The 26,437-nt window shown below is 36.7% G+C and overlaps 1 protein-coding gene across 8 annotated transcripts in view; it reads right to left on the bottom strand.

Moving 5' to 3' along the window:
- The window catches only part of LOC5564645 (casein kinase I), a 206,014-nt gene that overhangs the window by 130,166 nt on the left and 49,411 nt on the right, over positions 1 to 26,437 (bottom strand). For 6 of the 8 annotated variants that reach the window (XM_021853318.1, XM_021853319.1, XM_021853323.1 and 3 more), the window contains exons 3-4: positions 19,321 to 19,431; positions 18,805 to 18,974 (exon numbers count right to left, since the gene is read on the bottom strand). In XM_021853318.1, the coding sequence (XP_021709010.1) occupies positions 18,805 to 18,974; positions 19,321 to 19,431 (281 nt within the window). Of the gene's footprint in view, positions 1 to 16,572; positions 16,725 to 18,804; positions 18,975 to 19,320; positions 19,432 to 26,437 lie in introns of all 8 variants that reach the window. The other 2 variants (XM_021853324.1, XM_021853322.1) reach the window with 2 other exon arrangements.

The following is a 26,437-nucleotide window of genomic DNA, read 5'->3' as shown; positions in this document are numbered from 1 at the left end:
AAGCTTTGTGGGTTTTCTTGAGGAAATTATTTTATCAGCTAAAAAAACGGAAGAACAAATATCGGAAAATCTTAGGTGGAAATTCCGGAAGAATTTGCAGGAAGAAATCCCGGGAGAATCTCGAATGGAAGTTTCAGGACAATTCAGTAGACATTGCTTATGTAATTAGCGTTGCGGTCATAGAGACGAATGCTCCTTCTGGGTAAAGTCTCCCTGAACAAAATAAAAAAAAATAGCGTTGCGGCAGTGCCCTTATGGGGACTCTACTCTTGAGGAATTCATTTGGGCATCCTTTGAGAAATCCGTTGGTGAAGAGGTGGAATTGAAACTGAGTGTACCGGCAGCAACATTGACATAGGTAGCTCCGTTTGAATTGCTAAAATTCGAATGGTTACCTACCCCAGCGTTGGTTGAAACACAATAAGGAACTCATGTCATGAATTTAAAGGTGAAGATGAATCGAAGCCAAACCTCAAATTTGCAAGAGCACGAATCTGGAAAACCGAACACCCGTTTGAGCTGAAAACTAAATCGATTGGTCACACCCAGCTAGTGACAAATCGATTAAATTTTCAGCTTCGATCCATCTTTACCTTAAGAAGATATTCACAATACTAAACACCCGGCATTTTTGAATCAATCTTCTATTCCGCGATCCCCTCTCACATGTATCTATTCGACGCCAACCCACGTGAGGAAGTGGAGCATCCACATTTCTCGAACGCGAAACCGCATTCCTGCCAACAATCGACCCATAAATCGTCCAACGAATGCGCGCATATATGAGTACAACTAGGCCTTCGTTCGCCGCGCCAAGGATCGATTTTCGCATAGTAATAATATGGATCAAGTGCATCATGGTTGCTAGCTACCGTGTGAATTGGCGAGCAGCTGAGCTGACAGTGCCAGTCTGCGTGGCGGTGCTACACTTCATCAACCGCCGCCGCCCAAGGCGAACTAAAACTCCCCTCTCTGGTGTACGACTGATGGGTTTCGCTACTCACCTTGAAACAGAGAAAATTCAGAAGACACACATGTGTGGTGTTGGCGACCTAGTAGCTGAGGTATGCTTTCTCGCACAGTGCACATGGGTGGACCAAATCTCAATGAATGCGATACATGGATAAGGACGAAAAATACGACTCTAACTTAAAACTAGTTTTAAATTCTTGTCTCGTGGTGAAAAGATATTTAAAGAAGATTTAAAAAGTACGTCGGCACTGATTATTGTTTATATAATAATCAGTGCCGACGTACTTGTTAAATCTTAACGTTACCACAATAAAATGTGTTATCATTAGCATGAAACGAGCTCACCGGTTGGCGATCCATTGACGATTGAATACAAATACAGGGGTGGTTACAAAAATCTTAAAATCGTATCCGCGAAAATCGCGACTTCAGAAATTCGATCCGCGCCTAGGAACTTCAATCCGCGCCTAAAAAAATCTGTGTCATTGACATATTTACTGCCCATAAACGCATGTCAGTCCCATGTTTGCTGGATTTCCTATTCACATGGGACAACTATGCGTTTTATGGGCAGTTTACTACTCATTAGAAAAAAATTGTAAACGTGCTTGAACAAAATCTAGTTTTTAAGCTTAGCTTTAGCTTAGCTTAGCTTAGCTTAGCTTAGACTGACTACACATATCAATGGTTGCTATTCCGTGATTGACCGAAGTCAGTGGAAAATGCACAAAGAATCAACTAGAAGTTCGGCTGGGATTGGCCATAATCTTCTTCAGTGTGCATAATTCAGTGCCTCTATTTATACAGGATCAATAACGGCGCCGGCCACGTCCTTGCAGTCAGGTGGGATTGGGGGAAGGAATGTTAGTGTGTAACCTTTGCTATTTGGAGACCGTGTTTGCCTCTGCATCTCCACAAAGGTTACTGGGAAGGATGTTTGTTAATGGGGAGGATCGTTGGGTCAAAGGATTCACTTTGATAAGTGATTAGACCATCATAAATAGTTTTTTGTCAAATATAAATATGCTTTTATGAAAATATAATATTTTCATTTGATATGAACAATTTCTATGTAAAGGAAAATTATGCCGACACTTGAGGTGACGAACCATTCAAAGTTTGTTGAACAAATATCTAAATGTAACATTCCTACAGCTGTCAGGACGAAAGCATGTGTATTATATTTTACTTATTTGAAAAGAAACAAAAACTCGTTTGGCTGGAACATCATAGAACACTCTTATTCTTATGCCGACACTTACAGTGGCGAACCATCCAAAGTTTGTTGAATAAAGTGAACCTTTCACAAGTCTACACTTGTAGTGTCGAACCTTTCAAAGTTTTTTTTTATAATTACAAAAAATAAAGATAAAAAAAGGGGTGTTTTGAAAAAACAAAAAAAATGTTAAACATAAATAATTAATGAATTAGAGTTCATGTCGACACTCACAGTGACAAACCATCCATAGTTTGTTGAAAATCATATTTACGTCCTACCGTTGTATCGATTAAATGTGCAGTCATACATATTTTACAGATTAGAATAGTAGCATGGAACGAGCTCACCAATTGATCCGTCATCCTTGACTGAGCAGCAACAATCCACATTCAGCTTAACTCGTTTGCTCGGCTATATAAAAGCACTCAGAGAAAATAGGCGCACGAACCCGAGAGGGAAACAACTGACGACTGCTCGGCCTTTTCCTGACGCACTTGCCAAGGAGCAATCGTCAAGGCGAAGATCCCCAACAGAACTAACCGATCCGCGGCACTTTTCACTTTATCGATCCCGACGCGCGACATGTTTTGATCCTGCCCTCGTCATCCGCCTCCCGCAGAAGCAAGCGCAAGGTCGGAAGATCAAACAGGGACCGAAAATACTCAATCTACCCTCGCCTAACATTGATACTTGCTGGGTAGAATCTTCGTTGATTTTATTTGTTTTATCTCGCCTTGACTACACAACAAAGATTGGCAAAGCGCTTGCCGCAGGATTGTCAGTTTTCCCTTTTAACCCTGTCTGACATACTACAACCGATTATGATAATCGGAAGCAAAAAATGATATTCATTCTGGACAGCTTGACTTTTTTACATTCCCGGTTCGGGGAAGTTGTAATTTTTGCAACAGAAGCACAGTAAGACGCGTCAACATTCATCGATTCGTGCTATCGGTCGTTCATTACCCGTAAAGCAGCATATATTTTAATTATTATGAACTCAATGATAATCAATTTTCTAAAACTGACACTCTTCTGCTTCTGATAATCAAAAACACCAGCGACGTACGGGCATCGTTGTTTGTTTTTTCATCTACTTTTGTGCCATCTTCATTGGTGCAATCATGTTGGTGGTGGTGCGTTTACTTTGATGGTGGCATAAATGTCAGTGAATTGAGTATAGTGAGCATGATTTTTTTCGTCCCTGGATCAAACAGAACTAACCGATCGCGGAACTTTTTCACTTCACTCGACCGACGCGCGATATGTTTGATCCTGCCCTCGTCATCCGCTCCCGCAGAAGCAAGCGTCAAGGTCGAAGATCAAACAGAACTCTTGAACAAAATCTAGTTTTTAATGATACAAAGTGATTATTTTCGCCTTATGTTAAATTATCTACAATTGAGCAAGACAAGTTGGTATACGGATTTCTGTCAACACTAAGGGTAGAGTTAAATTATGAAATATGTTTATTTAATCCAGTTGCGCCACTAGGCAGGAAAAAAAGGAAAAATCCAATAATTCGAGTTTTTTTATGGAGAAAATCGTATTCAACAATATCACTCGAAATGTATTTGTCATCAACATTTAAATATATTTTTTTATAGAAAATCATGCAATTTAATAAATGGTAGTGTCACTACAAGCAGAGAGGAAGCCTAGTTTGCAACTATACTTTACACAATTCGATATGATCTTTGCATACAATAGGAGATACAAAATATAGTTATTAATGATAACTTATATTATTATATTTCATGAAATACCTGGATAGGCAAACACCATCATAACCTCTCAAAGAAAAAAAAATGTTGCAAAAATATTGTTTCTTTTTTTCAATGAGATGAGGGCCTTCAACAAATAATTTTGAAATGCATGCCATTCATTGTATTAAACTGGTTTTATTTTTATAAAACTTCAAGTCTTAATACTCAATCAGTTTGAGGTAAAAATACAAGATAGTTGTGATAATTTAATATTTTTAACAAATTTTTGTACATTGTACAAAAAATGACTATACATTTAAAACACTCTCGACGTTTGACCACCCAAATACCCAACTCTACAGACAGATCTGAGCCAAACTATAAATCAATTTTGATAAAATTTTAACTAGACCTTATATATATTAAAACAATGAAATTAAAACTTCACCAAAAAAAAAACACATAAATTTTATTAATTTTGTGTTCAGAAAAATAGTAGTGAAAGCGAAAAATTCTCAACTTTGGCATGTTGTAACTTTATTTTCCTCTGAGCAAAACGCATAGAATTTCGACAGATAACTCTAATATCTCTTCAATTTCATTATCACAAAATTCGTCATCTGTTTTTCAACACCTAGAAAAAACTAATATTAGCGTACGTAACGTAAATTTGATTTGATTAAATTTTTCTTCCACTCATCGGTGTTCAACAGTTTTCTCTCCAAAGTTACTAATTTATAAATGATCCATTTTTTTTATTACAAATATTGTTGCTGACTACAAATATACCAAGCAAAACTATTATTATTTTGACCGATTTCACCAAGTGCTAACATATTTAAACTGATTGTTGTGTGGTGACTAGATTCAATCGTTGCACTGGGTTTTAAAGCAGATTCGTAAAACCGGTTTTATGGTGATCACCTTAAACTGCAAGTGGTTTTATTTAGTTGTATTTGCATCAAACTATTGCAAATTATACTTACCTTTTTAGTTGCTGCTTTTCATTAACTTGAAGTAGTTTGTATCTTCTAGATAAACAATACTTATTCTTTAATAACAAACCTCCTAATTTGACTGCGGAGCTATCTACTTGATTTAAACCCTTTCCATCGATCCTAAAATTTCTATAGGGTAACCAACTATGATTGCAGCGCTAACACTCAGTGTATCCTGAGTGTCCCACCATATTATCCGTACACAACTTTCAAGGCATGCATTTATGTAATCAAGCTGAACAAATTTAGCATTCCTACACGGTTTAATAGTTTTGATATATTATATTCATGATCAGTAAATTTGACACATTTCTGATTTCAAATATTTAAAAGCCAAGCCAAATGTGCTGAGTGGTCTTAATGAGCGCCATTTTCTAACGAAATAGAAATATCCTTCAAACTCACAGGTTTTGATCGGTAGAATTTACTATTTCCCGTTTATCTTTAAGTCAAGAACCTTTAGATCACTGTCAATAGAATAGAATTTTAGATTAGTGTCATCAAGAATTTCTTCCCTAAGGGAACTATTTCTTGATTGACTAGCGACCCGTAAACAAAATGACTCCAACTAAAATGAAAATGATTTTACAAAATAAAATGTTACTGGCTTTTTATATTTTCTCTGACTATACTACACTCAACTTTACTGCTCCTCAAGGGGAAGACTTTGATTTTCTGTTATTAAATAGAAATTTTCTAAATTATGAAATCACGACCTGTAATGTATATAACTGCAATTTTTGCCAGCAAGATTAGGGAATCCCGCGATTTTTCGCGACAGAATTTTATCTGACCCCGCGGATTTTCGCGTTTGGCTGGCCAAATCCGCTACACATCCGCGAAAATCGCGAAATCCGCGAGAATCGCGAATTCGCGCCAGTTGTAACAGCCCTGCAAATATCTTTTTGCACTCAAACAACGCAAACTAACACGATTTATCTTGATTCCGTCGCTCACCCCACGGGAGCATGCAACGGAATCATAAAAACCACACACTACTCCAAATTTTTATACGATGTAAATGTTATTTTCCGTTTACCTAACGTTCAAGTTTTAATACTTAGGTAATAGATGGCAACACTGCTCGATTGTTATCAAAAGATCCAATTATATGGGGGTGTGATATGCAAATACAAAATAAATTTTAAAGGTAACGATACCGAATGTTTCACCAAAGTTGCTGGAAGTGTTGCGTGTCATACAGTCGGCCAAAGCACAAATGTTCATATGGCTGGCAACACTGTTAAGGAAGCACAAAGAAGAGATCAAACCATAAAACTTGAGCGGAATAGAAAAATAACTTCAACTGTTAATCCCTGTTTTTGCGGATATCTCAGGATCCTGATCACTTAGAATGATGGCGTCTTCGACAAAGTTGTTCAGTAGCTCAAGGACTAATGATTATTTTTAGCCAAGAGATTAGAGATTTTGCCACCACAGCCGGCGCTAATGAGCATAGAAATTTGGTTTTGCGGAGCTCAACCCAACCAAGCTTGAGACAATCGCAAAAAACAAAAGTTTCCTTGGCTTGAATTTTATAATAAAAGCGCATGAAACTACTGACAACTTTTCCGAAGGCGCGCAATTTTCTAAGTGGTCTGGAATCCTGAGATAACCGCAAAACAATCTTTCTAGGACAGTTAAAAATAATGAAGATTACACGTCATGTAAACCTTCATTTAATGCGATGTAAACATGAAGTCATGTAATTTAAGTCTGGAATATGTAAATTTGTGTTATATGTCATGTAAATCACACAGAATCCCTGCTGAATTACATGACATATAATTGAAGTTTACATGACATTGTCATGTAAATAATCCATTATATACCACGCTCCCAAATTATGTCGCATTATATGTCTCAGAAATTTACAACGTTTCGTTTCGTACTGTGTAGCCAGGATCCTCACAATAATCGCAAAACAAAAGTTTCATCCTAACTAGCGCCGTCTGGTGGCAAAAATTTTTGAATCGCATAGCTTTCATAATGATAGCGCATGAGCTACTGAACAACATTGCGAGGCGCCATCTTTCTAAGTGGCCAAGATCACTAAGATTACAGCAAAAACAAAAGTTTCATGTGCTCACTAACGCCGCACTGCTGGCAAACATTTTGAAACTCATGGCTTTTACTATGGTAGTCTTTGATCTAATGAACAACTTTGCCGAAGACGCCATCTTTCTAATGGCCAGGATCCTGAGATAGCCACAAAAACAAAATTTTGATGCTCACAAGCGCCGCCTGGTGGCAGAATTCCGCATTTCAAAGACCCCCTCATGTTAGCTTTTAATCTACTGAACAAACCCTCTATTTTGAATACTTTTAAAGATATTGATATTTATAAAATGGTTCATATATTCTGAATTTCGGTAGTAAAACAGTGGTCGTAAAAAGAACCGCCGGAAAAAGAACGGTCGTAAAAAAAGGTTGGAGCGTATCTCAGATTTTTTCAAAGAAGTCTTGAATTAAGGTGAAGTTAAATCGAAGCCAAATTTCAAACTTTCAAGAGCACGGATCTGGAGAACCGAACACCCATTTGAGCTGAAACCCTAATCGATTGGTCACCATCAGATTAAGTTTTCAGCTTAAACGGATGTTTGGTTCTCCAGAGCACGGATGCTCTTGAAAATTGAAATTTAGCTTCGATTTATCTTAACCTTAATGTATCCACAAATTCTTATAGAATTTCTCTAATAATTTATCTGAGATATGCAAACGAAATTTCGCAAATTATCTAACAAAATCCTTTCTTGGAGGGTTTTGTTTAAGTAGGCATTCTTAAATAAAACCGGATGAAATCCTTGAAGAAATTTATGTAGAAATAATTGATGTAATTATAAGATTAAAAACTGTAGCATTTTATGGTGTAAAAACCTCCATTAGCTTTTCATAAATCCATGGAAATGTTACATGAGAAATCGGCAAGGAAAAGACTACAGACGTAGTTCCTGGATAAAATGCTGGAGAAATCTCTGGAGGGAAACACCGGTCGAATTTGTTGAAGAAGGAAGAGAGCATTTAAAAGTTCTTAATAGGTTTCGTGGAATGATCTTAATAGACATTCATCGAGCAATTCCTGGAACAATCACTGAAAAATATCGTAGGGAGGATTTGTCGTTGGTATAATTCTTTGTGGATTTTCCACGAAAAAAAAATTGTTAGTATATTTGGAAGACATGCTAGAAAAACAAAATTCCCGGACTGCTGAAGGGTTATCTAAAATTAGTTCTGGAGGGATTTAACTAAGCATCTTCCTCACTTTTTACTTGTTCAACGAATATAAAAATTGAAATTTCATTATATTTAGAACACACAGTATACAATAAATAATAAGATTTGAATTTTCTAGCAATTTTCTAGGGTAAGTATACCAGTTATGAACATAATGGTTCCCTATTACGTAATAATTTAATTGTTTTGATTTTATTCATAATATTGTGTGTTAAAATTACATGTAAAAACTATTCAAAATGTGATTGTTTTTCGAGAATTCGCTTATGGCAAATCTCCTAATTAGTAAAAGTAAATTGGTTGTTGAAAAACTTTTTTTCGTTTAATTGGTAGATTTGAGGTTAGGGAATCGTCACAGAAAAGAATTGAAGAAAGTATGGAAAAAATCTCATAGGCTCTCTCTGGAATTTAGGGCATTTACACAAGGACGTTTTTTACTACAGGGAGAAAATAGAAATAAGTGCTCTAAAAGACCATTTTGCATAAAAATTAGACAAAATAGAGCATCGAGACTTTCATTTAAATAGAGACCAAGTCTAAAAAAAGACTTGCTACCAGCCCTGCCGCGTCTATTCTAACATATAGGATTGTCCCGTAAATGTCAGTTAGAATAACATTAAAAATTTGAATTTGCATCCCTGCTTTAAATTTTTGTTAAATTTTGTGTAAGGTACACTGGAGGAAGTGTATCAGTGGGGTAAGTGGATCATTCGTCAATATTAAGCATAAATACTTGCATATGTGGAATGTTTTCGCACCATTGCTTCGTTTTAGGTTATATTCTTACGCACACACTGATACTATTTCAAAACTGTTAGTGTACGTGTAACACAAGCAAACTTGTTAGCTACAAAAATTAATTAATTTTAAAATTGTTTTCCATCAATCAAAAATCCACTGTATCTATGTATCTAAAAATGCGAAAATTGTTTGAATGTGAATTTAGCATCCACAAGCATAATTTTCATTGTTTTTGTGAGTGAATGTAATTTCAAATTACTGTTGTATATTCTGACATATCTTCGCTATCTAGTAAAATTTTTGTCATATTTTTATTGCTGTTCTAAATAATGTAATGAAGCAAAGATGTTTAAAGGTTTTGTCCAGTCAAGGTTAAAAACAGCGGCTGATTGTCGTATACTCTGGTGATAAACTTTCCACCTTCAAAGATCACACTTTATCGTTGAAAATATTAGTTTGTATGGTATCGGAGGATGGAAGAGTTCTTAAAGAACATGTTTTCCATGGTCACAATAAAATATTTTGCCAGGGTCATAGTTTTGAGGACATTTGCGTCTTATGGGTTTGATATGCTTTATTTTTTTGATAAAGTTTAATAAAACATACATACAAAATCTAAAAAAGTTTTTTGATGAAAAAATGTGTTACTTCGGTTAGAGACAACTTATATCAATACTAGCTCATAGGTTTTGAGCAAAACAGAGCCGCTTATCACACTTATATAAAGGTTCAACTACGGTTTTCCAAAATGAGTCGTTTTTCGGAAATATGTTTAAGTCTCCAATAATCCAGGTATAAACCCATTCTATAATTTGATATGGGCGAATGCTGGAGACAAGGTCTGTGAAGAATCTCATCTCATCGTTGATGTTTTAGAAGCTTTCATCACGAAGATATTGAACTTGATGACCGTATCATAAAATTTGAAGGTATGCTTCCAATTCCTCTCTTGTAAGGTTAAAATAACAGATAAATATCATGTCCAAAGTGAAACACTGAGTCTAAATAGATTAAACAATACAAATAATGAATAACTTTTATGTTTCGCTCACATTTTCCTTATAAAAACTACCATATAACATGATACTGTAAAGTCGAATAATATTAGTTTTTCTACACGTGGTGAGCCTTTCAGTTCTAATTGAATGAATCACAATGAAAAATATGTGATTTTTATAAATAAATAGATATATTGGACATGGTACACTTACCCCTACTTTTTAATGGGGTGGGGTAAGTGGATCAAGTATTATTATTATTTATTGGCAGCCTGCTTACGATAATTTTAATAAGTTTTAATATCCGCAAATGTTGTTTTCCTCAATTTTATTCATTTCCAGTTTAAATTTGTCAAATTGACCAAAGAAAATTTGAATTAATCCATCAAATAGTTTTTTCACCTTTCCGGTATAAAAAAGTAATAATTTTAAAATTTACACGAAACTTTTCGTAGTTTAGCTAAGCTAAGTTGCAGAAGAGCCAAATATACAAATTTTCCAATTGAAAGCATGTAATCGTACCTTATTTGACCATATAAATTGTTCTAGACAAATGATACAAATATATTCATAAATAGAATAAAAGGATTTCAGTTTGTTATTCAAAAGTAAATGTACAGTGGATCCACAATTAAGAATCGCCCACAATTTATGAATCAGCTGACTTTAAATGACAAAATAACAACAAAAATCAACACAAAACATCACGTAAACAATTTTACTCAAAATAAATTATAAGTGAAAATGTTTCCGTGATGTTTTGTGCTATTTTTTACTGTTATTTTGTCCTTTAAAGGTAGCTGATTCATAAATTGTGGGTGATTCTTAATTGTGGATTCACTGTACCTAATATTTTTAAACTACGAGTGTTTTTATAAAACATTGTTAAGAATAATCCTACAATACTTCTTTTTAACTTATATGTACAAATGGATGAATTTTTTTTAAACTATTCTAGCTACAATTTTTGTTTTGTTCGAATTATTGTGAACTAATGTATAAAATATGTATATACATATATTTTGATTAAATAAAGATACTTTTTAATTTCAAAGCATTAAAATGTACCATTACTAGCACTAATAACAAGAACGAGAGTATTATCATTTGTACTATACATAATTAAACCACATTTGTTTGCTTTGCACATTTGATTGCTCAAGAGTAAATTTAGTACATTAGCGATTGGGGCACTTTTCAACATTTTGTCCGACCGTTTGCATGAAGACGCGCCACTGTGCGTCGATAGTCTCTTTTTGGTCTTGGATGCCGCGCGGCCACTCGCTTTTGTGCTGATGCGGGTTCATGAATAAATTTCTTCGAATTTACATTAATTGCTACGACACGCCCCGCACTATGCCCCATGTCTCTCTATACGCCACAAAGCCCCACGGGTCGTTGGTTTGTTGATGGCGCAAAGACGCTCGCTCCGGCTGACTAAACGACCATTCGCGCCCTAAAATAGAACACTGACTGTCATACTCGGGTGCTCAGTCATCTTAGAATTGTAGACTGCCGGCGAAAGAGATGGTTAACAATGGGGCCATTTCGGAAAAAAAATGATCAAAACCTTTAACGGATCTAAAATAGCGTTTAAGAACAGCGGTGTCATCAGAGCATGTGTTCACAATGTTCTACTACTGAGAGTACTCGATAAATCCTCAAGTTGTTGAGTGGAATCCCTATAAGTGAATGAGAGCCGAATTTAATACTATACCATTTAATTCCATTATAATTTGTATCCTTTGACAGATACGCGTATTTTGACCTCAACAGTAAGGCCATCTTCAGTGTAGTTTACTAAATTTGGAAGTCGAATCTAGTACACGACACTGAAGACGACCTAACAGTTGAGGTCGAAATACGGGTATCTGTCAAAGGATACAAAGTCTGGTGGAATTAAATGGTATAGTATTAAATTCGTTTCTCATTTATAGATATATATTTTTTAAATTTATTATCGTCTTTTTTTCTGAAATGGACCCGTTGTACTGGTCTGGGACGACTAGTTGAACGCAGAGAACACTATTATTTTGTGACATAATGACGAGGAAACCTGGTGCTTTTCGGCACGTTTGTCATCAAGCAAGATTGGTTCGTGAGGTCACCCTTCGGGTCCACTGTCCGTGCCTCGCACGAGGTCTTTTGACGCCTCCCAATGCGATTAATTATCATCACCTTTGTATCAAGACGACAACGTTGATAGCAGAGACAAAAGAGTGGCCGAATTTCCCAGAAAAGGACCCGCCAAATTGGTGGCTAAAAATGAAATCACTTCTTTTTTACGTAGGGTAGATTTTCCGGTATTCGCCATAGTATCAGTATTTTTGCCACCTTAGATTATAAACCGTTTTACGATTCAAATAGGAATCGCATCAAAGTTATGTGACAACATTCTCCGAAACTCGCTGAGGAAATAACTGAAAAAAATCATTTCTTTAATTTGTTTGTCATTTTGTACCTAATTTCGTCATGATATTTCTGAATTCGTCAAGCTCCATAAAAAATCAATGTAAATGGTGATTTGAAGAACCATAATGAAAAACATGACGAATGTTGATGCAGATGTTCTAGTATTCGTGATCCAAATTTTGAATACGAAAACAGCCTTTCTATACAGTTCTTATATTTTTCCTTCTAAACACAGACTGAAAGCATTTTTTGACGTATTAAAAGTTTTCAAAGTTTTTTGATTGGTTTATAAAAATATTTTTCCTTAGGGTGAATATGCATCGAAGCCAAACCTTAAAATTTCCAAGAGCACAAATCTAGCGAACCAGACAGCGGTTTGAGCCATCGATCAAGTTTTCAGCATGAACGGCTGTTTGGTTCTCTAGATTTGTGCTCTGGAAAATTTGAGGTTCGGCTTTGATGCATCTTCTTTACCTCATGGTGGCGAATACTGGTACACATACCTTCTAAAAGACATTGGACAGTTCTTTTCGTTGCAATCAGAAATCGCCGCATTATCGTCGTCGTCGTCAACGACAAACCGTCCGGGCCGTTTGGTTGAAGGCGGTATAATGTGATTTGCATTTTTTAATCGTTCTGCCAAAAAATACGACTACCGCCGCTCCGACTGCGCTTAATGAGACCGAATGCGGGGCGATGTGTCTTGAATTTTATAATTTAATAAAGTTTTTGCGCTTCTTATTGTTTGCTCCCTGATTCACTTGCCTTTCGGGTACGTTCGATGAAAATTGGTATGAAAAATGAAATCAACTCTTTTTACCTCGGAATTGAATATAAATAATTGGAATTTTGATCATTTATTAGTCGAAATTATTGAACAGAATCCAAAGTACAGTCGACTCTCCACATCTCGATATTGAAGGGATCATCGAGATAGGGAGAGGTCGAGACAAAGAAAAAATGTTTAATGAATACTACATTAAAAATCACTCCTTTACTATGAAACTCGCGTTCCAACATTGTTTTGAAGATATATCGGAATATCTTTAAACCCAGTTAATCAATGATCAAAATCGACAGATTCTAAAAGTAGAACAGTTATTTGAGAATTTGTGAAAAAATCTTGAAAAAACATAAAATAAAAATAACGTAATTGGAGACTACTTATGGGATTAAAAATGCTGCCGCTGGTAGTCGGGTTAAAATAACTACAACTTGTTTTACATCATCATAATTCACGCTTTCATTTGAAGATTTTATGTGAGAACTTTGTAATGTTCTACAATCCCAGGGCTGGTAGCGACGAGACCAAACAGGAAACAAAATAAGTTCAAAAGAGACCAAATGGGAACCTAGAAACCTAAGAGGAACCAGGAGATAAGAGTTTTATTCCCCAGAGTATCAAACCATGCATTTCTCTAAGAATATTTTAAGAGAATTTCTCATCACATCATGGCAAGTATTACAGCTCATTACTTACGATATAATCGAAATTCAAACTCTTAGAGAAAACGATTTTTGTTTCAAAATTTTCAGTTTTCCGAAGAAAAATGTGCATGTCAAAGCAAATTCCACATTTATAACACTGTTTGGTGGGCTAAAAGTTTGGCCTTGTGTGCAGAATATCAATGGATAAAATGGGTTTTAGTTTTAAAGAAAAAATCAAGTAACAATTTTTTTAGATTTTTACAGAAAAAATGCACATTATCATATATATAAAATCCTGAAGTTTTCTGTCGGTCAGTAACGCTCGAAAATGCTTCATCGAGCGCTACAACAGTTATTTAAAAACACTACAACGGTTTTGTTAGTGTTAGAACATTATAATTGCAAATAAGAGAGCACTACAACATTTGTTTAGCGGTAGAGAATATTCTGGACCATTGTTTTTCATGGAAGGTTCTCGAACTATTTATTTTACAAATGCAAGATAACTATGATTAAGATAAATGTACGCCATATATTCAATGTATAAGGATATTGTTTTTCACGTCGATTTTGCTAAGAAAAGTTTCCAAAAATTTCTTAAACAATAAACATCCAATTTTTATTCCCGCAGGAGACAACTCATCCATCGACAGAAAATTTGGATACCATCATATTTATAAAATACCAAACTTGTATCTCTTTCAGTAACACTTCGAAATCATTTACCGAAATGTTTCTTTGTTTTTTGACTTTATTTGTGTGAATTTTAACCCATTCGGCTAGTTCTTCACTCAACGAAATGTTTCGTTAAGCACTACGCCATATATTTTAAAGCACTACAACACTTTGCTTACATTGAGATCTAGCCGAGCGGTGTCGCTAGCAACGTCGGGTATGTTAGTTAATAACTATTGTTGTAGAACGATTTCTAGTTTATTACATCGTTTTAGGAACAGTTTATATGTTATATGGAAATATTTACACTCAATCACAAAAATTAGATCAAATCGTGAAAAAATGCCATTCGTTTATCAATTTTATGTTCCACTTCAACTATTTGATCAAAAGAGTGTGCTTCGAAAAGCCCAAGCAAGTGGTTTTGCTTTTTTTTTTCACCGCCACGCCGGTGTGAATGTGAAGCTTCAGAAAGCTCAAAACAGTGTGTGGTCTTTTGATTCCGTTGCATGCTCCTATGGGGCTAATGACGGAATCAGGATCATGATCGTGTACGGTTTGCGTTGTACGAGTACGAAACTATATTCGTGTACAGTCGGGAATGGATTGTCAACTGGTGAGCTCGTTTCATGCTTATGATAACACATTTTTATCGTGGCAATGTAATTATGTAATTTTCAAACAAACTATGGATGATTCGTCACTACAAGTGTCGAAAAAACCCCTTATTCTTGTTTCATATAATTTATACTTTTACCATTCTTTTTTCGTCATTAATAAAAATAATTGTTGAATACATCGACATTATGGACGTCAACGTTCTTTTTTTCAATCTTCTACCAATAAGTACAATTATCTTTTCACTGCGAGTCAAATATGAATCGAAAACTAGTTTCAAGTAAGAGTCGTATTATTCCTTCTTATCCGAGGATCAAATCACCAATCAAAGGTGACTCCCAGATCTTCTTCTTCTTCTTGGCATTACGTCCTCACTGGGACAGAGTCTGCTTCTCAGCTTAGTGTTCTTATGAGCACTTCCACAGTTATTAACTGAGAGCTTTCTTTGCCAAAGTTGCCATTTTTGCATTCGTACATCATGTGGCAGGTACGATTATACTCTATGCCCAGGGAAGTCCAGGAAATTTCCATTACGAAGAGATCCTGGACCGACCGGGAATCGAACCCAGACACCTTCAGCATGGCTTTGGTTTGTAGCCGCGGACTCTAACCACACGGCTAAGGAAGGCCCAGATCTTTTTCCTACCTCACTAATAAATACCCTTCCCGTGTTGATTGTGGAGATACAGAGGTATTCTCGGTCTCTAGAAGCAGCGATCATTACACACTAGCATTACTTCCTCATCCGAGCTGACTATAAGAGCTTGGCCGGCGCCGTTATTGATCAATAATATGAGAGCTGCTAAAATGTGCACTCCAATAGTGACCCTTCCGGTCTAAGAACACTTTTGTTTTTCAGTTTCTAAGAAAACTTTTCACAATCACTGCTTCAACTTCAAACATTAACGATGTAAAATTTACAGTGTACTCTGTGCTATGATTTTCAAAATCATTTATTAAACAGTAGCTTATTCGAATATTAAATATGGGAGTAATTTAATTTTATATGTACACAGGAATAAAGTTTAACAAAGTAACAGCAAATCTACACATTGTTTCAATAGTTTCGAACAATCACAAAGAGCTCAGAAGAAAAAAAAAACACATTGAAGTAGTTAACTCAGACGATTCCATTTGTTGCGACGGCCAATGGCAGCAGGACAACATCGAGAAGTAAGAGAAAAAAGCCATCTTGTGGTAGAAATGCGACGACCGAAAGAAGAGTATGTGAGAATACAGTTGGATTATTTTTTAACTGTCCGTTTTTTTTGGGTAAGTTAAGCGAGTTGTCGTATAAGATTAACACGAGACTTGAAGATTGACGCATTCCGAATAACTGGGGCCAGGTGAGAGAGATTTGGTGTGAACGAATTGGTGTTTGTTAATAATTTAATGTGTTTGTGAGAGAGATAATTATTGAGAGAGAAAAAACTTAATGCTAGTGATGTGAGAAAGAGAAACATTTCTGAGGTGAGAGTATCGATAAAAATAGAGAATGTGTGTGAAAGAAAGGACAAAAACAGAGAGAGATAAAGATAAAGAGATAGAGAGAGAGAAATGAAACTACTTACTAATTGTATTGCTATCATGAGTACTGTCTTCAGCGAGAATCGCCGGCCGCACAGATCGAACAGATCTTCGAGCGAAGGACCGAGTAATTCCATAACTAGTGCATTGTATTTGCCACAGGGACCAAAGTAGTATACCTCCGGTATACCTTCTGCTGGGTTGTGGTTTTAGGCGAGTCAAGAGAGAGCCGACGGCATCGATGGAAAAAAAATGGGAAAGAAACAGAGTGTAGAAATTATAACAAAGTGTCACTTGGGAATCGAGTTCTCCCGGGACTAGTTTTGAAAATTTGGCTTTGCCTGAACGTTCTTCGCGGTTGCATACTCTCAGGGGAGGGAAGGAACCACTACTATTGGTAACCGGAAGAAAAATTAATTGCAACACCATTTGGAAGGACGCGATATCAAGACGGGTGAAATAGATGGCTACCGGAAACGGAAGTGATTATTCACGTGATGCCACCTGGTGTTTGTGTCTACGGTAGAAAGTGCGATAGGATATAAATGACCTAATTAAAAAGGGAAAGAAAGAGAAGGGGGTACGATTCTCTTTCTTTCCCGTCTTTTCAATGGCCGTTCGATGGAAAAACGCGGCGCGTGTGGTGGCAGGGAACTTATAATAGCCGGCTGTACTCTTCAAGGACAATTTATCAGGGTCTCACTCCGCTCGGTTGAGTGCGGCATTTTCTCTGAGAAGTAGGAAAAATGATAACGATTTAATATCAATAGCTATGTATGTGTCACTTTCTATTGTTTGGACCACATTTCTTCGTTGTTTTGTTCTCGGCAGTGACTATTAAGTACGGGTCGGCTTAAGAATTAAACGAAAATGTTTCTGAACTGATCGATTTGATTCTCTCTGCTAAATATGAAAGTTTAGTCAAGCGAAAGATGTGTGTGTATTGGTTGGGTAAAAAGATAGGGAAAGTTAAAACAGGTTAAAACTGAAAACGAAAAAAAAACTAGTGAACGAAACATGAGAAAACAAAGGAAAGATGTGTCTGGTTATCTACACTGGATGAATTCTGGCACTATTTTTTTTCGATTGGGTTCGACCGGTGGAAATAGCGTTCGATTACAAAGGAATACGAATGGGATTACTACTTCAATGGTTGACAGTTGCTCAAAGGTGATGTGTTTTTTGAATAATTTTTGACGTAAAGATGGCGCTGATCGTGTGAAACCCTCACTAGCGCCATCTCTTACCGAGCTTTTCCAGATTGATGTGTGTTGATGCAGTACTTGTGTTGACATACCATTACTGAAATGGGAAGAGGTAAGAAGTCGGATTTCTTTTTCGATTGGTCTATGCAGATTAGCACACGCGAGGCGCATCATCCGTTAAGGGAGTGGGCCGTATACCAGTTTACGAAACGGGAGCCGATAAGAGACATCTACATTTGAGAAATGAAAGTTACTTCGAAATGTTTAAGCACTACTGCGATAGTTTAGCACGCTACCTAGAAAACCGCTACCCTATTAATTGGCTATTGCATAATAAAAAAACAAAAATGGCGAAACGACTCATTTTTAAACAATCGAGAAGATACTGAAATCAATATCCAAACGGAAACTCACAACTGGATGTTAAATGGCGTGGAAACGGAAGCATCGAATGAAATTAGTGACAATACTGGCTGCATTTGTCACTTTATTCTGGCTACGGTGTATGTAGTTGTCGATTTAGGTATACCGACTGTGTAAGATTTGCATTTAAGTGAACAAAGCGATATCTATTATAACAAAAACGTACCAACCCACACGCACACGACACACAAATAAAGTATATTGAAACGAAACGAAAGGTTGCTTCTTACTGTTGTATTGGTGAGTTTTTTCCTCTACGATGAAAATATATTTACAAAAAATGAGCAGATGAAATGGCAAAATATAAATGATGCTTAATATAATGGGAACTCTGAGCCGCAAAATAACTACAACCAAAAGCAATGAAGCAAAAGAAAATAGGACTGAATACAAAACAAATAAAAATAAACAAAAAATGTAGAAAAAAGATAAACGATAACAAAAATCAGGAAAGAAACAGAAACAGAGTAAGAGCAAAGCAAACAGGTAGAAAATAGGAAGAATAACGATTAGTACACAGTTTTAAGGACAGACTAACAGAGTAGGCAAAGAATAATCAAATAAAAATATATAAACTATAACAAGATATTATCGATATTACTGAAATATAGAAATATTTAAGAGGGTGTTTGCCGACCCGTGACTTACTAGTTGCTTAGCTATCATCAGTACAGTCTTGAGTGAGAATTTCCTTCCACATAACGTAAAAAGGTCTTCTAACGATGGTCCCAACAGTTCTAGTACCATTGCATTGTAACGGCCACCACACAGACCTAGGTGATACACACGCGGGATCCCCTCGGGAGGGGACTGTGTATCTGTGGAGAAGAAGAACATTAAGGATGGGGAAGAAAAAGGAACAAAATATAACGTTTGTGTAAAAGACAAGAAGAAGCAAAAGACAAACGGACGGACGCGGAACGATCATTTCCCGAGGTCATCTAGGAACGTGAAGGAAATATCGGATCGGACAGGGGTTTGCCGGGATCGTTTCCGGTTGGAGCAAAGCGAAATTTTCAAAACTTTACACGCCCTTTGTTGTACACGGTTCGGAGACGGAACTCAAATCGGCTAAATTCAAGAACCAAACTAAACAGTGACAACAGCGAGAGAGAGTGAAAACGGACAGAAGAACAAACTAGGCATAGCAACGCTTCGACTTACCATGTGATCCTAATAATTTGTAAAACCTATACTCTAAGTGCAGTTGTGGTGCTTTTGATTTCATTGGCTCCATTTTTATTGCTACGTGTTCATTGTTGTAGAGGTTCTTCCCTGGAAAGAGAGGAGAAAAGATAAGTGTTAGATCGAATGCCGTTCAATCTAAGGGTACAGTAAAGCATGTTAAATCTGTAACACTCAAATAAACTTTGTATGATTCAATATTCAACATAATTGGGTCGTAAAATGTTTAATGAAATCTTGTTTTTATTTTATGACACGAAAGAGCATGTTACTGCAACTATTTTAGCAATTTTTTCCACTCAAATAACAGCTACATCATATTTAAACTTTAATTTAAAAATTGGGTCCATAAATGAACCTTGACACTTTTGATCATGTTTGACGTTCGCTTAATCGACAAAAACACCACAGGGCTTTTAGTTTTAACACTGGGGTTGTTCCTATCTGACATTTTGGAAGGGACACGGAAAGCAAAATACACCCAAAATTTGAGTTTAAGCCAAGGTGTGTGACAAAATCTAAAAAAATGCTTTTTGGACTTAAACAAAAGAAAAACATTAATAAATTAAGTAAACATGTGTTTTTAGCCTAAACTTAAGCGTTTGGCATTAAAATTGGGACAGGCCTTTAGGACCCTATTCATAAAACTGAATGACATACAATTAACAGTGTACTCTGTGCTTTGGTTTTGACGTTTTTTCACAGATAAATTTGTCCTGTAAACATAATAAAAATAAATTCCTCACGTAATAAATAAAATAATGGAATTGTATGTTACACAATTCGAACATTTGATTTTGATCCATCCAGCGTAGCTCGTATCTGCCTAATTAGTTTCATTGGAAAACCATGTTTAGAAATAATTAGCTCAATTATTTTCACTAAATCGTACGCCGCACAGTGCGTTGAATGTATGGAGATGCGGGACAAAAATCAAAACTGAAAGATCAAGCCATTTAAGCACCTTGGTATGAAAGGAAAAGTTTTTTCTGGTGAAAAGAGCTGCAATTTGCATAAACGACATAAAGTATACGCATAATCGCAAAACTGCCCTAAGCGCCAATTCCATTATTTTCCAAGAAAAACCTCGTAATTTGTACTATTATTGCCTATAATGATGTAAGTTATTTGCAAATATGTCTCTTCACACTCATAGCTGCAAAAGTTACTTATACGTCTTTATGCAAAAAAATGCGCATATTTTTAAAATTTTCTAGTTTTTAACATAAAATTTGAATAGAATCTTGAAAATTTCATTAAAAATATATTATTTTAAGCATAAACTTGCTCTGGTGTAATGTCTGGTTCAGCTTTGACCACATAGCGTTACGAGATTTTCGGATTTTTTATCACAAACACTCATTTTCATACTTGTGCTGGTTAAGGAGTATACCGAAAAATAGTTGAAAATCTCGAAGAGTTGCAGGGAGTTGCAGCTGTATCTTTCAGATCTCTTAGAGGGCACTCTGAGAAACATGTCTGTGAGTGACTTAGGGTGGAACTCGGTGGTATTTTTTTTGAATCGATAACCAAAAGTTACATGTTAGTATTTCATAAGTTTGATTTCATAGCCAACTCATCGTGCCAATTTTTCATATTCAAAGTAACTATAGTTGTTCTTATCCCATCAAATATACTTTACAAACCTTCAGTCATGTTCTCTTTTAGATTTTGATTGAATAGATTGGTTTCAACACCCTCCGTACTAGTTGAAAGTAATTTTGAAAACATGCGACAACATTAAGTTTTTCTGCTACTCCGACAACTGCCACTTTCGACGCTTGTTGTAGTCGTTTTAGTGCTTTATAAATCTTATAAATACACGTTTCAATAGCCGATGTTATCTATAAACACTTGTGGATACTTATTATCGCCGAATAAAATAACTTGAAATTTGATTTTTGTCTATGGAGCAACGCACTGTGCGCCGCTTTGAAATCATTACACAAACGGTGAGTCTGCAAGTTATACTCCCGGAATTTAGCTAGGATCATTCGCAAAGTAAACATCTGGTCCGTTGTCGAGCGGCCCTCACGAAAACCAGCTTGGTATTCGCCAACGAAAGACTCCTCGAGCAGTCTCAGTCTCTTAAACAGGATGCGCGACAGCAGGGTAATATTCTCTGTAATGTGTACACGCCAGTCGATCGACTGGTTAAGTAGCTCACTTCTGTGCATGAGAAGCTCGACCGAGATCTCGTCCTTCCCAGCAGCCTTACAGTGCTTCAGCTCGCTGATAGCTTTTATAACCTCTCCTATGGACGGTGGGTCCACAGCTTGGTCGTCATCATCAATTTTAATCCTGTTTCCTGACTATATTTTCATTTCCATTTTCACCGTTCAACAATCGCTGAGTGCTCCTTCCATCTGTCAGCCCCACCGTTTTATCGGTCAGCAAATTTCTGTTACGGCATTTTGCCACGCGCTTTTGACCGTTGGTTCCGGTGCAAGACCAAGCTGAGGGTCGTGGGCTTGAATCCCACCGGCCGAGGATCTTTTCAGGTTGGAAATTTTCTCGACTTCCCAGGGCATAGAGTATCTTCGTACCTGCCACACGATATACGAATGCGAAAATGGCAACTTTAACAAAGAAAGCTCTCAGTTAATAACTGTGGAAGTGCTCATTAGAACACTATGCTGAGAAGCAGGCTCTGTCCCAGTGGGGACGTTACGCCAGAAAGAAGAAGAAGAAGAAGAAGCTATTAACATAGACACTCAAAATTGACACGCCAACGAACATGATTGAAATATGCTAAAAAGTAATTGAAGTCAACATCATAGGAAAATGCGACCAAAGTTTTCAAAACCAAAAGCTTCGTTGAATTCAAATCACAAAACTTGACCCTAAATTTTAAAATTAAAAGGGGATGGTAGCAACTTCAAAGTTTACGAATTGTAAAAACGACCTCCAGTGAAGTAAATATAATTGTTTTTTTTTTTTTTAACAAATTTCTAATACCGTAGCTTTTCAATATTGAATTTATAAAGTATTTAAAACATCAAAATTGTTGGAAACTACAATCAGTATTAGTTAAACTATGTAACAAAATAATTTTACGAAAAAATGCTTCTGTTTGACCATTTCATGAACTTCATGACTTCATGATTTATTACAACCCGTTTACAATCTACTCTCCCTAACGCGATATTCAAGAAAACATCGAGTAAGCGAGATATCAAATCAAAGATCACTGAATAAAAAAACCCTCTATCGTTTTGTCTCATATTCCGAACACTCGGTTTTGTATGGTGATTTGGTTGAAATGTTTCGTTGATATATGTCACCAAATAAGAAGGAAATGGCATTTGTTTGCAATTCAATTTAAACGTCTTCCAATCTATTTTATAATTCGGGGTAGTGTTGATTCTCTAGTTCGAGGTCAGTAAAACTAGCTCAGATAAATTTCATTCGCGAAATTTTTCACTTGAATACGATAAAGTCTTGCTGTTCTGGATTGGAATCAAGGTGTTCGGAATATGAGACAAAATGAACACTGTGTTCGGCATTTGAATCAAAATGTTGGTCCAAACTTTTACGTAAAAGCAATACTAAACAAGGTAAAATCAACATTTTCACCGGCACACCTAACAGCTAACAGTTAGACTTAACAAAGAAATTAAAATTTACACAAATATCAGCTAATTTATGCATATTAGATGCATTTGAAGTCACTGTTGGCCTTTAGTGTTCGGAAACGGTATAATCTCGAACAAATGCCAAATCAACAATCATCGAAAAACTTTCCGCTTCCCCCACTTTTCCTTCCCGCAACCTTAGCAACAGGATGAAACTCCTTGAACTCCAGCTCAGTGCCACTCGCGCCAAGTTTTCCATCGGTTCAGGGTACCAAAGCTGAGTGGAAATAGATGAAATCTCAAACGATTTGCTACGAACGGCACTCCATGCCTTTCCGATGATGCTTACGTACCTACAGTACTGCACAGAATAAACTACCGTAGGCCTTTTTTCATACAAAATTGCCAAATTAGGACGCCAAGATCTAGGATTCTAATGCTCCTGAATTGTTCATCGCATCAATTGACCTGAAATTTTCATCGCATCAAATGACCTGAAATTTTCATCACAGCTTGGCAATAACATGAAATCTCAACTGAAAATTCGAAGCTTTTCATCAACAAGTTTTAAGCAAACTTTAAAACAAGCTTTTAAGTTAAATCTAAAATTTTGACAAAACTTTTTAAACGTTGAATATGAAATAATTTTTGAATTGAAATATTTAGAACAATAAGCACTTTTGCAAAATTGTCCAATTTGTTTAAAAAGTTAGTAGATTAACATTATTTTCGAATGTGTTATTAAGGTGAAGATGAATCGAAGCCAAACTTCAAATTTTCAAGAGCATGGATCTGGAGAACCAAACATCCGTTTAAGCTGAAAACTTAATCGATTGGTCACTAGCTGGTGATGATCAATCGATTAGGTTTTCAGCTCAAACGGATGTTTGGTTCTCCAGATCCGTGTCCTTGAAAATTTGAACTTTGGCTTCGATTTATCTTCACCTTAAATTTATGCTATTCTATGCAAAATGTGCGATTTGCAATAACTTCAAAGGTTGTATTTGAAATATGTTATTTCTGAGCCTCGATGAAAATTTAAGCTCAATTAGAACACTAGAAGCCGAGACCCAGGCCTCAAAACTTCACCATGTTGTATGATAAACAGCCAATGCGTAATTTATTTTGTCCAGTACTGTACATCGCCAAACACTACTCGTGTTGAACTCGTCGCATTACGGATGAAGGGAGCCCCAATAAATCCTTGACCTCATCCTGGTGATGGAGGAGGATGAGAAAAAACACCGCAGCCAGGATTTGTGGCTTCTATGGACGAGTTGATGTTGGTCTTTGGACTTCACGATCCGCCTCGATAAGGATCTTTTCCTCCCCATGGATGAATGTGTGTAGGTGTGCGTTCATAAAAGTTGGTGCGAGCCACTTGAAATCTACACCTCACGCCTTGGGCCAATGTCGTCTTCGGAACACAGGTGTGCGGTGTTCGAATTTGGTGTATTTGTGGTGGGGGGGAGGTGCGATTCGAATGGCGTGTCGAATCACAATAAAAGTCCTACCCCCTAGCAAGGAAAAAGGGGGGTGCAGCCGGAATGTGAGAATTCAAATTAGCTGTTTAGGGAGGACTTAAAGTTGATTTAATTCGATTTAGTTGATTTCCTTTTCGGGTGGTTTTTTTCTGTGCGTGGCACCGAAGGTGCATGATGACGCGCGCTTTTTCTGGGCAGGTGTTGATGAACGGGAAGAAAGTGGGCAAAGGGGGTGGGGCGTTTCCTATGGCTCGATGACCTGTCGAGGTCGACCTAAGTGGGTGGTAGTAGTTATCAAATAGAGTGATTTAACGGGTTCTGCCAAAAAGGTTAGCTTTTTGATTGGTTGGGTTCTTGGTCAGGGTAAAGGCTTTGTCAAATGCTGGTAGGAGTGAGTTGAAAAAATCACACGGAAGTTCTGAGATATACCAATTTCAAAAGATTCATTTGAAACCATAGCGATTTTGGTCAAAATTGAATCATTATGGTAGAAATGATAACAAACTGAATTATCAAAATCTTGCGACATCACAACATCCGAGAAGTTTTCAATATGATGTAAATTTTTGTTTGAATTTATTGGAAATCTACCATAAGATTCCGCTCTGCACAGACCGCAGAGGATAAGCTTCTTTGAGAGGTTCCAGAAGTATTTGTGAAAGCCGTTTGCATTCAATTCGATAGTAGAGTTTCAAGTTTTGTTGACCGAGAATTCCTTAAATGCAAAGTAACTTTCGTAACCAAAGTGTTCTAAATAGATGTATCGATGGTCAGTTATGGCCATTGCCACTAACGAAAGTAAGGTTTTTTGAACTAGCGCCACTTGGGCTGTACCATTTTGCAGGGATCTGCAAATATTGCGCATTTGTTGTTTTTTATGCTGAAGGATTGAACTGAGCTTTTTTAACCATAACCACTGGCCCCAAGGCTGGATTAATGTTTTTATTTTTCAAATCTTAGCAATGAAAAAAATAACAGCAAAAAAAATATTGATATTATGAAGAGTCGCCAAAGACGAAATGGCACAGAGTACACTGTAGAAATTATTCATTTTTGAATGACTTCAGCCAAACATAGTCAAATGAAAACAGTTATCAATCCAAAGAGCTCGAGAAGATCTTCCAGTATCTGTTATGTCATTCATTTATAGTTGACATAACACCCAAAAATAATATGGTCAACTAATTCTCAAATATCGAACTCCAACCAAAAACACGACTCTACAGTCGCAAAGTTGCCGTTCGTATCACAATCGGAAAATTATCACCAACCACCAATCTAAACAAATAAATATTGATTGTGAGTCACACACACAGCACTTAAAACGCCACAAGCCTACAATCGTGACCACCGTTAATCTTGGCTTTAAACTTCCTGTCGAGCAACCAAAACGGCGCACCGATAAGAGCGTAAAAGCGTATCAAGTTTGAGGAAACAATTAGCTTTTACCACCGGGCCGAGCCGGTAAATAAAATTACGAAATCAATCGCCGGAGTATGGGCGTGAGCATACCGAACACAGAACCGGAACCGCACTCTTCATTCTCTAAGAGAGAGAGGGGGGAAATCGTGCCTACACCCCTGGGCACCTACCGATAATGCGAACGGTAAATATTGATCCGATGAGATACGATATGATTGAGGGATCGAAATAGCAACCGACCACCACGGTCACACGGAATGGTACCACCAATGCACAGTGGGTAAACATGGCGTCAAAACCGCAACTTTTAGTAGGCTTGTGTAGACTACGAAAAGTGTCTGATTTTGCCCCGTTTGCCCTATTTCATAGCAAGTCTGTCGGTCGGTAACACTTTGGAATGTTTCACAGGCATGTTTCAATGCGCACTACAACATACATTTTTAGAACACTGCAACAGTTTTGATTTAGCATTGGAACTTTACAACTGTCATTTTTAAAGGGTGGCAGTAACAAAGCTCACAAAGCACTTAAACAGCTATTTAGCAGAAAAATTCTAGAGTCATCGGGAACATTTTTGTCTGCAATTCGTAGAACATTTTACAACTTGCTGTTTTG

This window comes from Aedes aegypti, chromosome 3 (genome assembly GCF_002204515.2).
Source record: "Aedes aegypti strain LVP_AGWG chromosome 3, AaegL5.0 Primary Assembly, whole genome shotgun sequence".
NCBI classification, from domain to species: domain Eukaryota; kingdom Metazoa; phylum Arthropoda; class Insecta; order Diptera; family Culicidae; genus Aedes; species Aedes aegypti.
This window is presented reverse-complemented; position numbering and strand designations above follow the sequence as displayed.